The following is a 14,011-nucleotide window of genomic DNA, read 5'->3' as shown; positions in this document are numbered from 1 at the left end:
AACATATTTTGGTTAGGAACCAATGATATTCCCATACATTTAAGCGTCAGCAGACCATCTGTGGTAGAATGCAGCCAATTAGTAAACATCAGCATGCTCAGACCCTAAATTAAGATGGTGAACATCGGAAACATTGTAAGTACTGCCCATCATCATGTTAGCATTTAGCTCAGGGAACAAATGTAAGAAAGCTTTATAGAACCGCTAGCATGGTTGTAGATTATTAATCTTATATAAAAATCCTTTTAATTTAATCTCGCCAATTACAATTGCAGCTATCTGGTCATTAGCCATGTATACCACCTTGTTTGAGCAAGCATTGTATTGCAAGACTACCAGCGGTTGTGCACCAAGCTTGCTGCTCTAGCCTGGCGCTTTGTCTGCTGTACAGAGGCTGTAGCAGATGGGAAAGAGCCAGTAGAGACTGATGGGAAGAAACCAGAACCCTCAGAGCCTGAGCCATTACAGGCTGTGGAGGCTCAGGAGCCAAGCCCCACCGAGACTAACACAAACCAACCACAGCCTGGTGGGGTTGGGGTCAAAGAGCAGGCAGAGTCTGAAAACTCTACTGTTAAGGAAGAGGGTCCTTGCTCCCCCCCACCAACTGGTAAGTATTGGTTTTAAACATGAAGTCCCATTTCTCTCTCAGACTGCATGTTAAAACCTCTAGCTCTTTCACCTCAAATGCTACTGAAACAAGCCCTGAAAGTCTTACAAGTCATGTCAGTTGCACACTACATGGCTCAGCAGCATGGCCCAATGATCTGTGATGTTGAAAGCTAATAGATATCTTTACTTTCCTGATAAGAATATTATGGACTTCACTCTTACCAGTGGGATTCATGTGTTGACCTAGCATTTGTTACATGACATTAATTGCGTGTAGATCTTCAAGAATAAAGAATATATATAAACTTGCATCAGAGGACTTTATGGTTCAGTGTCTGAGTTTTCAGATGTCCAAATAAATAGGAACGAATGTATACCAATAAATAAGAAAATATTAAGTATTGACACGGCATAGTTATGCAGGGTGAGTCTTGTATCACACTAAATAGTGTTGATAAGGCGGCCAGCTGCTTTCAGCAGCAGTTTTTTCTGTAGTATCTTCAGGTTAGTATGGATGAATTGGTTTTAAGAGAAACAATTCTGAGAATCACTGAAGATACACAGGAATCGTCATGCTTTTGTTGGCTTGGTTATGAGCATTTTTTGTGAATGTTGGTTGCATCTGCTGCTTAAAATGTGATGTTTTTATGATGTGATGTCTGCGTGCAATATTGCTAAAGAGCTTTGGTTTTTGCTTTGGCCGCTTGAGAAGTTTACGGTAATGAGCATTCATGCTCACGCTCCTACATTGTTTTATCTTTTAGACAGAGTAGTTAAAATAGGTTGATATTTTTGGTCCATTCTTCCTGTCTAGGAGCTGCATGTCATGCTCCATTTAAAGACTATTTCACATGGGTTCAACGGCCTTATAGGCCTTATAGTCTTTGTCTTTTTGACCTGGCGGTGTTGGATTTGGAGCTTTTTGATAGGTGGGTCTATTTGTCAATGACACTTTTATTGCAGATGATGATGCTGCTGCAGCCACTACCCCATCCCCAAAACCCCATGCAGGTTGGTACTCATAAAAAACATTACTACTTCCTAAGGCTCAAATCAACTCCCATCACCACATTTTCAGAGGTGTGTTAAAGTATTTTAAAATTGAATCACAAGTTACGGGTATCTTAGTTGATAAGCTATATCTTGGCAATTTAAAGATAGCAAATTAAGTTTAATCCAACAATATTTCAGCTTTACAGGTATTGGTTAGTATTTGAGTCTTCTAAAATAACAAAATCTAGTAACAAAAAGGCATATGCTCAAATCTACTCCACGGTTAAAACTGTATTTATTCTTATGTACGGTATTTGTATGTCAAATTTGTTACAATTCTGATGTATGTCATCAGCACCCTGTGCACTAACAAACATGTCATAATTGAGTGTTTTTTACTCCTACAAGCACATCAACCTTTATTTACTCATATCAAATAAAAGTTTGGATGTGAAAATGATATTTCACATGTATATATTATGCATAGAAAATAAATACATGGTTTCTAAATGTGTACATGCATATTAATGCACATGGAAACAATTGTTCAAAATTGTTAAAAAATCTATCTACTAAAAATGAATACTGCTAAATGTCTTTGCATATGTAGCCAAATATATATATATATATGTCAGATTCCTCCGCGTACCACTAGCGGGAGCTGGCGTACCACCAGTGGTACGCGTACCACAGGTTGAGAACCACTGGTGTAGACACATTATTCATCCAACCACTATAGTTTAATTTATCCTCATTAATTTCAATCACAACTGTGTTTTTTCCGCAGAGGATGCCAGTTCACTCAAGAAACTCTCAATTGAGCTGCCTAGTAAGATCCCTCTGTTAAATCCTTCAACCATTTTAGTACCTCTGAAACCTGTAGACTCTAAATCAGATTTACCCTTCTGAATCGAGAAACATGTTAAAACATGTTTAGATATTTGTGTGTGTTTGGAAGTTAGCCTTTCAATACAAATAATTATGTTGAAAATGTTCTTACTAACTTATTAACATACACCCATTAATACAAATATTTGTTCTTAAGGTTAATTATATGTTAGGTATACGTTTTGTTTTTTCAATCAGTTATTAATCCATATCCAATACTTAGTTTTATGGTAAACAAATAGAATAACATCGTTTTTATTTTTTTAAATCATAGCTTTGATTCAGAATCCCTTGGACCAATGCTTGAAAATCTTTAATTGCTTGTTGGTTTGACTCTTTGTGAGTGTGTGCTTGCTTCAGTGGACTTTACAGTACTATTACTTATAATATGCTGTAAATTTCTCTCTGTCTTTGTTTAGATGATAGCGTCCCTGTGCCAGCCATGGGGAGAAAAGACTCAGGTAATAAAGTGGTAGCCAAAAAAGACTCTTACCGTAATTATGTTCACCTTTTCATTCACCCCAAGAGGAAGTTAGACCGGTACCAAGAAAATCCTATCGTCACTCAACAAGTTTTCTGTTATAGCTGATCAAATGGAGCCTTTCTAGTTATTAAGCATAATCATCAACAGGTTCATTTGTCTCAACAATATGGTGAGCAAAATAAAAAAGACTATTTTCCTGGATTGTCATACGCCCAACTCTCTCAGACAACGTTAGAACGCTAGATTCAGACAGCAACTATTCAGCAACAGTGTGATTCAACCACATTCATCCCATTGCAACGGAGACTGGAGAATGTATCAAGAGAATCCGTAATTTACATAATACATTTATTTTGCTGAAAATGTCCAACAAATGCGATCTCTTTTGCCAATGAGGTGGCATTTCTGCATTTCATAATGTCTGTTTCATGCTTTCAATGTTGCAAAGAGCTTATATTCTGCTGGTGTATGAGGTCTGGTGGCTGAAAGTGAGAAAATGTGTCTGTCTGTCTGTATTACTTTCTACTGGTAAGACTTTCAGATCCAAGTAAAAGGTGGGTGTATGAACTCCTCAACTGTACTGCTATATTCTTTCCTAGCACAATGACTTTGGAGAGCACTTTGTCATGTATGTGTTTCTCCTGACTGAGCAGTGTGGTCTCTGGGAGACGGCCAGGGCCCAGATGAGCTGGACAAGCCTATTGACAGCCCACCACGGTCCACCCTACTGATAGAGAGTCCACAAAGCGCCAGTATCCCTGTGGGTGAGTGACAGCACAAAGAGTTAAAGGTTCTCTTTAAAAGACATTCAGATCATCAATACATCAGCAAACGAAGATTTGCTATGTAAAGATGAAGTGGACTAATGTTTACCTGAGCAGAGAATGTTATCCAAGTTTTTCAGTCTATATGTTAAGCTAAACTATTGACTACTGGCTCTAGCTTAATCATCCTGAAAGGACAGATATGACTGTGGTGGTATTGATCTCTGGAATAAAGCCAATAAGCGCATTGCATAACATTTTGAACTAAGTCTTTAAGAAGAGGGGCAAAAGGGTCAGTATAGTAGAATGTCACAATAAAGAGATACAATCAGAGCATAGTGCCTCACTGTGACGTTGATAGGTTATTGATTCGAAATGTGGTATTGTTGGAAAGGTTTTCTCTGTAATCACATTATATTTTCTGGGTCTTAAGGTGGAGACATCACCTTTGTTGCCAAGGTAGAGGCCAAAGATCTTCTCCGCAAACCCACTATCAAATGGATCAAAGGAAAATGGATGGATCTTGCTAGCAAGACAGGAAAGCACTTACAGCTGAAAGAGACCTTTGAACGACTGACCAAGGTATTGTACAACAAGTCCCCAAGCTATCCCAACTCGATCTCATAGTAGGTGCTTTTAAGCCAGTTGTTATATATCACTCCCTGACAGATTCACACATTTGAGATGCACATCGTCAAGGCCAAAGACAACTATGCAGGAAGCTACAGGTGCGAAGTCACCTACAAGGACAAGTTTGACAGCTGTTCCTTTGAGTTGGAAGTTAAAGGTTTGTTTAAGCATAAAAGTCTGTATATTTATTGTAATATGTCAACAAAGTACAGACTAGCAGATGTGTTGTTACTGTTTTACAGAAACTGAGGGCTCACAGAATATTGATATCCGATCAGCTTTCAAAAGAAGGTAACGAAAGAACTTTCAACAAAAACCGCTACGAATTCAGTATGCGACAGTACAGTATTTAATTTTTTCATTTCAAATAAATTAACTTAGTATTTATTTCAGGAAGCAAGATTAATACTAATGAATGCTCCTGAGAAGTGAAGAAAAGAACAAGTGCGATAAACATTTCACTTTCTGGTGATATTTTTGTACGCCATCTAAGTGTGACGGTTGTAATAATGTCATTAACCTTTCTCGAAGGTAATTACAACTCAAGGTGTAATTAAAGGCCAACTCTTGCATTTTTAAATCTCCCTCCAAACAATGTGTCTGGAAAGCAATACAAAGCATCCCAGTTTTACAATCTTGCTGCTAAGTAATGTTGCTTTAACATTGCAGAAAGACTGTAGCAATATTGCCTGGGACCGCTCTTGAAGTGTCTTACACAAAACACCTTATTTGAAGTTTTTATCCATAAAGACTAAAAAAGTGGTTTTGTGTAAGCATTAATCAGGTGTTAGCGTGGAGCTAATGCATCGATTGACGTCAGAGCTTTTGCTTTTTCTGCTATTTTAGCATTGTTTTATAGTGCCTGCAACTGTTTCAACTCTGATTGAATCTTCATTAATCTCTCCTTGGTAACAACAGCAGTGAAGGACAAGAAGATGCAGGGGAACTTGACTTTAGTGGTCTCCTTAAACATAGGTGAGAATCACATCCCGACCCTGAGTGGATTATAGGCACTTTGTCAATGTGCTTTTTTTTGTCTTTCTTTCAATTTTTTAAATTTTTTTTTATTATATCAAGCTACTTTATTTGTGGCACGTACATTTTTACATATGATACATTATGGCTTACCAGAGGTTTTCAAGGTCTGACACTATGGCAACAACTACACACCATCCCTTTCGAAGGGCAAAACATATTGATAGTGCAGCCTGACAACATATTTGTTTTCATGGATTTTGTCACTCATATTGTTAGAGACAATCATGCATTGGAAGTCAGAGAATGAGATTCCAATATCCAATATAGTTATGTTAGATTTAAGTAAATTGCCAAATGTTTTATTAGCAGTTCCTGTTTGCAATTCAATGATAGAAGTACAGCCAGCTATTACTTGGATTACATTCTGGACACTAAAGGAGTCTTTATTCTATGATATCTAAGCTGATTGATGGACATTCATTTTGCGACGGACAAACGTACATGTACAGTAGTGTAGTCTGATTTATCTGAGTTTTGACTTTGAGAAGGGGTTTCGATTTATCAAGGGGCACCTTACAGTTTGAAAACCTCTGGTTTACCAAAGCTACTGTGGTGACTCAAAATAAACACCATATGATGCATATTTCAGATAAGACAGTGCAACGTTTAAGGTACAAATACTCCTAAGCAGTGACATTGTTCACCAGCAAAATTATCCATTTATTTTGGGCTTGTCTCTTCTTCTCCCCTACATATTCAGAAATCAAAGGTTAGTAGAGAGAAAATCATAGGTTTTAAAACAATTAGACCTTACTGCGGGTGAGTACGTTAATCCTGTAGAGTCCCCAGCATGACATGTAGCTCTAGGAATTGGACGAGCAAGAGTGTTGGCCTACTGTAGTACGGTAACACTTCATTTGAAGGCAGCATTCCTAACCCCTCTGTCAGCAATCAGAAATGATGGAAATGGGCCTTGCGTCATAAAGAACCCGAGGTAATAGATCTTCATCAAGCCATGAAGTCAAAAACCACCTTTATGAGGCACAGTGCACCATTTTGGATCCTTTATGATGTGCTAGTGGGCCATAGAGAAATGATGCTGTAGAATAGTGTTATCTCTACATTGTCGTCTTATTTCAACTTAGAAATATAAGGCAAACATCACCATGTTTATTTCAGCTTTCTACATAATTGCCTGAAAATAAACAGATAAGAAATACAAACATAGAATGGAATAATATTGACGCTATTCACCTCCAATCTTTCGGACATTTGGGAAAATGTCTACGAAAGAAAGGGCTGTCTGAATGTTCTTTATGTAAACTAATTGATACACTCATGTTTAGGGCGGCATTTTAATTAACTTTAATCTCACAAAACTAACCTGTTTAATATCATAAACTAACTGTGTCAGTGCAGTTCTGAAGTGATCACTCAAACCAACAAAAAACAAAGGGATGGGCCAGTTCATAAGAGAAAAATGAAAGATGTTAAAATTCGCATTAAGAATCTTTGTTTCAGGTTTCCCCTAAATCCCTGCATGCTGCATCATGTTATATCTCAAACGAGTTTAGCATTACAAGAAGTGGAATGACCAAAAATGTGATCCGATAACTGATCTGTGTCTGCTCTTGTGTGCTAATTTAATCACACAGCACTGATCAAATCTTTTTTTCATCTTCCTCACTTACTCTTAAGTCTGTTTTCCAAACTAAAAGAACCCACCTCAAAGTTCCTTCTTAATATACATTAGTTCCCATTTCCCTTTCATCCCTCGATGCATGCTAGAAACCTTTAAAAGCCATTTTACAATCATTATTGTGGAATTATTGGCAACCCTAGATGTTAGAATATTATAACAATAAGAACATGTACCGTAATATCTTTAAAAAATAAATGTTCCCATCTTGGATTTGTTCTAATCTCCCCTATAAAAACACACATATACTTGATGTATTCAAGTCGGTTGGTGCATTTAACCAAGTCACTGACCTCAGAACAATAGCTAGTCCCTCCCAGTTTTTGCCTGCACACTTCCAAAGGAATCCTGGTCCATAGACACGAGAAAGGCCACAAGCAAACCCAATTAACCCCCCAATCATTCTCAGTAATTTTGAGGGCACCGCTGTGTTTCATGTTACAGTTAACATTTGACTGCAAAGACAACCTCAACACACAGGTTGATAGCTCACCATGCCCATCCCTTTGTGTGACATGTCCCGAGGAACGAAATAGGATATGCTAACCAAAAAATGGCAGGGCAGGAACCAGGAGAAATGAACCTAGTGAAATAAGCAGTGATTGTAAAGCTTAAAGATATGCTTTAATGACCCTTACTCGAGAGGTTATTAAGTAGTTCCTCAGGACACGTTGCGAAAAACACCTATGACTCCGAAACCTCACATCGTTCCCTCGTATCCGGCACCACTAGGGAGCCCAAACCGGATGAAGGTCCAGAAGTTGATGTGTGGGAGATCCTGAAGAACGCCCGGCCAGATCAGTATGAGAAGATTGCCTTCATGTATGGCATCACAGATCTGAGGGGTCTGCTGAAAAGGATGAAGAAGATCACAAGAGTGGAGAAGAAAACTGAAGGTAAATCAGTGTCTTCCACATTTTTGAAGTGCTCCTTTGTTGACTATCCGCCTGGTCAAGATGGGATTTGTATCTTGTTGTGTCTTTTTGTGACCTTTGTGTCATCTTTTCAAAGCTTTTGCCAAGAAACTGGATCCAGCATATCAGGCAGATAAAGGTGGAAAGATCCGCATGGTGGTTGATCTGGCTGACCCCACAGTTGAGCTGAAGTGGTACAAGAACGGACAGGAAATCAGACCCAGTCCAAAGTATGTCACATTGTTTTCTACAGCCTTGTTCTTTGTCTTGTCCTCTTCAACAGAGCACAAATGAAACGCATGTTTTTTTAAATGCGTTTCAATTTGTGACACCGCCCTTCTGCACCAGTTTTCTGATTTTATGTGTTTTCGCGTAATGTTTTGTCACCACTCAAAAGCACAATGGTTCACGTTCTATACTTTTCATTAACTTTCTTGAGCATTTTACAAATACACACACAGAAATACTTTTATTATAACCCAGAGGTGACTTAATAAGTATTTCTGATGTCTTCAACCATCACATTTTCTACACAATCTTACTTATGTCCAGCCATAAGTACAGTGAACCAGTGCTAGTCAACAAATAAACAAATGTGGCTCTAATCAGTTTCCCAACAGCCTGACACACTTAATTAGGAACATTATAAATTCAGAATCACAGGGCTATATCAAGTAAAAGACCCCTGAGCCACATTTGGGTGTAAATGCAGTGTATTTTTCAACTTGTGTAGTTAATTGCCATTGACTACTATGTCCTCCTCTGTACATGAAAAAGGTGGTACTTCCTTTACAGGTCTTTAACCAAGTCTGGCTTTGGAACATATTAAATAAATGCCGAATCTCATTTAGTGGTCGATGTCTATAAAAGTCATGTACTTTCATAAGTTATTACCACTGTAACAACAACAATCTATGATTAGGTAGGTCTCGGTATTTTTTGTTTAAATTCTACAATGAAAGTATTTATATTTATATTGTGTAACTTTATTAATTAAATGTGGGTGTATAAAAACAGTGACTTTTAGTTAAAGTTTGTATTGACTTTGGGAATAGTGTTAGTGACTATTATCATATTATAATAATAAAATGTAGTGCTTATAATAGGGTAGCGTATTACTCTGGGCTGATGAGGTTAATAGTAAGGTATAATACTGAATTGAGCGATAATTATTCTGTAACTAAAAGTGTTTAATATAAAAACCCTGACATATATTTCAGCTGAAATGTCTAGTCCATCTAAGCCAAGCCAAGTTAAAGCCATTTGGGAGGTTAATGCCATTTTCTGGTTTTGGTCTCGAGTTGCATTTTCTCCGGGGCTCCCTACCCCGAAGACTTTATTATCTAAAGAAAACTCTATCTGTCTTTTGACACTATTTTCTGACGAAATAAACTCTCCCAGGCATGATGTCTCTCTGTCTTTGTCTGTCTATCTATCTATGTGTCATATCATTATGCTCTTTCCTGTCTACTATACTCACTTCCTGTACACTGCTCCGGACCACTCTGGCTCACTGCTGACCTTAAGTCAAAGGAAGTAAGTCCATCCATACAGTTGATTCTCCCTTCTCCATATCCATGTTTTGGTGTGATCCCACCCCTCTCTCAAACCTGACCCTTGGGTTTGTGAAGTGAACTTGATGCATGCTGATTACATTAATGATGTTTATTTTGCTGCTGTACATTTTAACTCTAGGAATATTTTTTATTTTGCTATAGCCCAGTCTTTGCTTCCCATACATCTTCCGTTTTTATCTTAGGAGGACTGTATTGTGTATTGACTTAAAGGAGAGGTGTCATGCTTTTCCGGTTATTACCCGTCCCCTTGTGTGTTATGAAGGTTTTTATGCATGTAAACGGTGTGCAGAGTCAAAACCCTCAAAGTACACCCTGTAGCGAGTAAAACTCTAACACAGAAAATACCTCCCCAAAACGCCTCGTTGGAGATACGTCACTGTCCATTTGATTCTTCCGGGTACGGCATGATGTCAACCCGTACCCGGAACGAAATGGACCAATCCGTGGAGCCGTTACGTTACGTCCGCGGAGCCGTTACGTTAAGCCCCCGCTGATTGGTCCAAATTGACCAATCCACGGACTTCCTCACACACACACACAGTGCAGGCAGCTCAGCTGATTTCTCCTCCCTGGCTGCAGGCTGATAACAGACAGTTGGGATCGCGGCAAAATTCTCTCTGCAGACCCATTCTCACAGCGTTTATCAACCTTTGTCTTACTCAATATCAAGCCACACTTATTGTTTTTACTTCGGATGTGAGTTTGTGTGTGCTCAGGATGAGTTTGGCTGTGTTTCGCTATGTATCCTAAACAAGGAAACAACACCTCCACGGAGCTCAGCGCGATTCACAACGTCCCGACCAATCAGAGCACACTGTGCTCACAGGGAGGGTGGGGGCTGGAGCTATTGGAGCTACAACGAGCCGTTAAAGGCAGAGAGTGAAATTCAGTGAATACACATAGTTTACAGAGATGCTGTATGAGAAACCAATGTGAGTTTGGAAAAATGCACCGTATAAATCTATTTTAGTATACCTCAACAATGGAATTATGATCAGTGGAAATGGCCATGACACCTCTCCTTTAAACGAACTGTATGTGAACAGTGGTGTGACTAATAGACTTCCTGTTAAGGTATATCTTTGAGCATAAGGGCACACAAAGGATTATGGTCATCAACAACTGCTCCTTGAATGATGACGCAGCTTATTCTGTGGCTGCTGGAGACGAGAATTGCGCCACAGAGCTGTTTGTCAAAGGTACCCTGATTATCTTTTCAGTTTGACCTAATTAGGTTTTTTTGTTATAAGAAACGTGTTTAGTTTCTTCTTCTATACTCCTCCTATAGAGTTGCCAGTTAAGATAGTTAAAAAAATTGAGCCGGTGAAGACCACAGTGAACGAGAGGATTGAGCTGGAGTGCGAGGTGTCAGAGGAAGGCGCTCAGGTCAAATGGTAAGACTTATTTAAGATGTTTGTTAGTTTTTTTTAACTACTTTTTGCAGAATAAAACAAGGGATGGGTTTGCCAGAATAAAGACAAATGTTAAAGGAAATAATATGTTTACCTCAGAAAGCTCATGTAGAATGACGAGCAGCGATAATTCTTTTTGACTGGGTGCAAGTTCTACTTCTTATGCTCTATTTACTGGCGATTTACAGCCATGCCTATAATGCCTACTCCTGATGAACTAGCTGATGGAAATGCATCTAATTAACATTTCTGGAAACCCAACTAATGATCTGGTGATCTGATGACACTCTATGTCTATGTTGAGATACATGACATCTGTAAGTGTTTCATCTTAAATGCTTCTCCTTCCTTCAGGATGAGGAATGGTGTTGAGATTCCAACTGGAGTGCGCTCCAGATACCGAGTTAAGTGTGAGGGAACAAAACATTTCTTGGTGATTGATGACGCCTCCCGGGAGGACACTGGGACATACTCCCTCATGGCTACCGGTGGCACATCTGAGGCCCGCATACAGGTTGACTGTATGTAGCATCTGCGCCTTTTTCATAATGTCTGTTTGTGTCATTTTCGGAGGAATCGGTATTAATACTGTGCCATATTCGGTTTCGCAACCTTCTTATATTTATTCAGTGAAACCGCTGAAGATATTTCAGGACTTGCAAGATATGAAGGTGATGCTGGGGCAACCCATCAATCTGCACTGTGAGATTTTCCCAGGCAACGTCGCAGGTCGTTGGTACAGGAATGGACAGCTGATCCAGCCTAATGACCGCATCAACATCGTACACAAAAATAAGTATGTAAGCTATGATCAATCAAAATCAAATTCACACAAATGCTAACTAACGTCATTTTGGTTTTCCAGGGTCCATCGTCTTGAAATTGCGACCAGCACTCTTCATGACACAGGGGATTACACTTTTGTGCCTGAGGGATATTCACAGAGCCTCTCTGCCAAAATTCACATCATTGGTACACAACCTATGCTCTGTTTATATATGGACATCATACCAAGTAAGAACACCTTAACGTAGTTTTATTTTAATTGTGTGATTCAATTTTCTTTAGACCCACCGAGGGTGCACTTGGAGAGTTTGAACTTTCCAGACAACACAGTGACAATTGTGGCAGGAAACAAACTTCGCCTGGAGATCCCCATTACTGGAGAACCAGCGCCCAGGGTGGTGTGGATGAAGGGAGAAAGGGTGAGCTTTTGTCGGTTTAAAGTATAAGATTTGCATTAGTTATTTTATTTAATATTCTTTTTGGTTAAGGCTAACAAATCCCAGGATAAGACTAAAACCAAAAGTATATACATTTTCTGTTCAAGACAGATGCATTGACTTTTACTTCACTTTCAAGGCTTACATACATATCTGTCTCAATTGCCTTAGGTGATTCTTGAGTCTGGCCATCATGTCCGAGCTGAAACGTATGGCGACCAGACCAGCCTTACAATTGATGTAACAGAGCGGGAGGACACAGGCAACTACAAGATAGTCCTGCAGAATGAGGCTGGTGAAGCAACAGCCAGCATCAAGGTCAAGGTTGTAGGTAAGTGTTCACAAAGTACTCTAATCAAAAGACCATGTTAAGAATGAAGAAGACGTCTCTTGAACTGTTGACGTGGTCTTGTGTTGTCTGCAGACATCCCTGACCCTCCGGAGGCTCCCTTGGTCCCAGTGGTTGGCGGTGATTGGTGCTCCATGACATGGGAACCACCAAAATATGATGGAAGTTCTCCAATATTAGGTAATCAGGCCTTTTTATTATTCCTGCTGCTTAACTGTTAAGCGTAAGTAGTTAAATGACAAGCTTTTCTGCGGTCCTCTAAAGGCTACTACATCGAGAGAAAGAAGAAACAGAGCTCCAGATGGATGAGACTGAACTTTGATCTGATTAAAGAAACATCCTTCGAACCCAAGAAGATGATTGAAGGAGTGCCATATGAAGTGCGGATCTTTGCAGTCAATGCTATAGGCTCGTCCAGGCCCAGTGAACCATCCATTGCCTTTACCCCTCTCGGTGAGTAGCCCAAATGTCTCCATGAAAATCCAGTTAGCAATCTTAACACTGGCCTTTGAGCTGTTACTGCCAATAATCTGTCCAGGAAAGTATTACAAGCAGGTTCAGTTTATCTTATAACCGTTTCATGATAAGGGAGGACATTTCAATGAGTGGGCCGGTGATAGTGCATGTGTGATCTGCCCTTGCTACCCCCAGCAACGCAGCTGTTCCTCCGCATAGCCCACCATCCCAAGCATTCTGACTGTGACCTCCACTGGACGCGCAGGAGCTTTAGAGGATATTAAGTATGTCTTTATAATGGCTGCCAAATCATCTGCAGATTAGAGGTTTAGGAGATCAGGTCTGTCAGAGGGTTCAATAGGGGTTGATTCAGAATACAAGAATAGCTGGAAATAGCAGGGACTAAAGAGATCTGACAAGCAGATTTATAGCATACCAGCCAGAAAAAGAAAGGCGCCTTTATGACTTGCCAAAATGAAAGTTTTCCGATCTCGTTCATACCCATTGTTGGAAAACAAATTAGAAATGGTGGTCATGACTTGTGATCTCTAAAACCTTTATCTCCACTCAGCTGTGACCAGTGAGCCAACAATGCTGGTTGTGGACGATGTCACCGACACCACAGTTACAGTAAAGTGGCGTCCTCCTGAAACCATCGGAGCTGCCGGTCTGGACGGATACTTAGTGGAGTACTGCGTAGAAGGAAGTGAGGCAACTTCAAATCTTCCAAAGGCCCTGACAAACTTAGATTTTTGGCTGTTTTAGAGTAAAGTGGGAAATATCTTAGGAAGTTCATCCAAAATGTTGCTCCTAAATCCCACTGTGATACACAACCACTTACAGACAGTTTTTTTTAAATGCACCCAAACAGTCTACGTAGAGATTGTAATAGTTTTAAGAAGCTCAATGCAATATGTGGGATAACGACATACTTTTGGACAGGAAAACATTCATATTATTGCACCTGTTTTAACATACATAAAAAAACAGATGTAGTTTTGTACAAAATGAAAAACAAGATAAATTGTTGAAAGA

At 39.4% G+C, this 14,011-nt stretch overlaps 1 protein-coding gene across 3 annotated transcripts in view; it reads left to right on the top strand.

Annotated features, from left to right (window-relative positions):
* Positions 1 to 14,011, top strand: part of mybpc1 (myosin binding protein C1) — a 30,684-nt gene that overhangs the window by 10,792 nt on the left and 5,881 nt on the right. For 2 of the 3 annotated variants that reach the window (XM_034133371.1, XM_034133373.1), the window contains exons 3-20: positions 3,628 to 3,738; positions 4,172 to 4,320; positions 4,408 to 4,525; positions 4,611 to 4,659; positions 5,287 to 5,343; positions 7,778 to 7,941; positions 8,057 to 8,189; positions 9,487 to 9,495; positions 10,611 to 10,735; positions 10,825 to 10,930; positions 11,303 to 11,469; positions 11,579 to 11,744; positions 11,814 to 11,920; positions 12,017 to 12,153; positions 12,343 to 12,502; positions 12,596 to 12,700; positions 12,785 to 12,973; positions 13,548 to 13,682. In XM_034133371.1, coding sequence (XP_033989262.1) covers positions 3,628 to 3,738; positions 4,172 to 4,320; positions 4,408 to 4,525; positions 4,611 to 4,659; positions 5,287 to 5,343; positions 7,778 to 7,941; positions 8,057 to 8,189; positions 9,487 to 9,495; positions 10,611 to 10,735; positions 10,825 to 10,930; positions 11,303 to 11,469; positions 11,579 to 11,744; positions 11,814 to 11,920; positions 12,017 to 12,153; positions 12,343 to 12,502; positions 12,596 to 12,700; positions 12,785 to 12,973; positions 13,548 to 13,682 — 2,187 coding nt within the window. The remainder of the gene's footprint in view (positions 1 to 3,627; positions 3,739 to 4,171; positions 4,321 to 4,407; positions 4,526 to 4,610; positions 4,660 to 5,286; positions 5,344 to 7,777; positions 7,942 to 8,056; positions 8,190 to 9,486; positions 9,496 to 10,610; positions 10,736 to 10,824; positions 10,931 to 11,302; positions 11,470 to 11,578; positions 11,745 to 11,813; positions 11,921 to 12,016; positions 12,154 to 12,342; positions 12,503 to 12,595; positions 12,701 to 12,784; positions 12,974 to 13,547; positions 13,683 to 14,011) is intronic. The other variant, XM_034133372.1, reaches the window with a different exon arrangement.

This window comes from Trematomus bernacchii, unplaced genomic scaffold (assembly GCF_902827165.1).
Source record: "Trematomus bernacchii unplaced genomic scaffold, fTreBer1.1, whole genome shotgun sequence".
Classification (NCBI taxonomy): Eukaryota; Metazoa; Chordata; class Actinopteri; order Perciformes; family Nototheniidae; genus Trematomus; species Trematomus bernacchii.
Note: the sequence above shows the minus strand (reverse complement) of the source record. Positions and strands in the feature narration are given on the sequence as shown.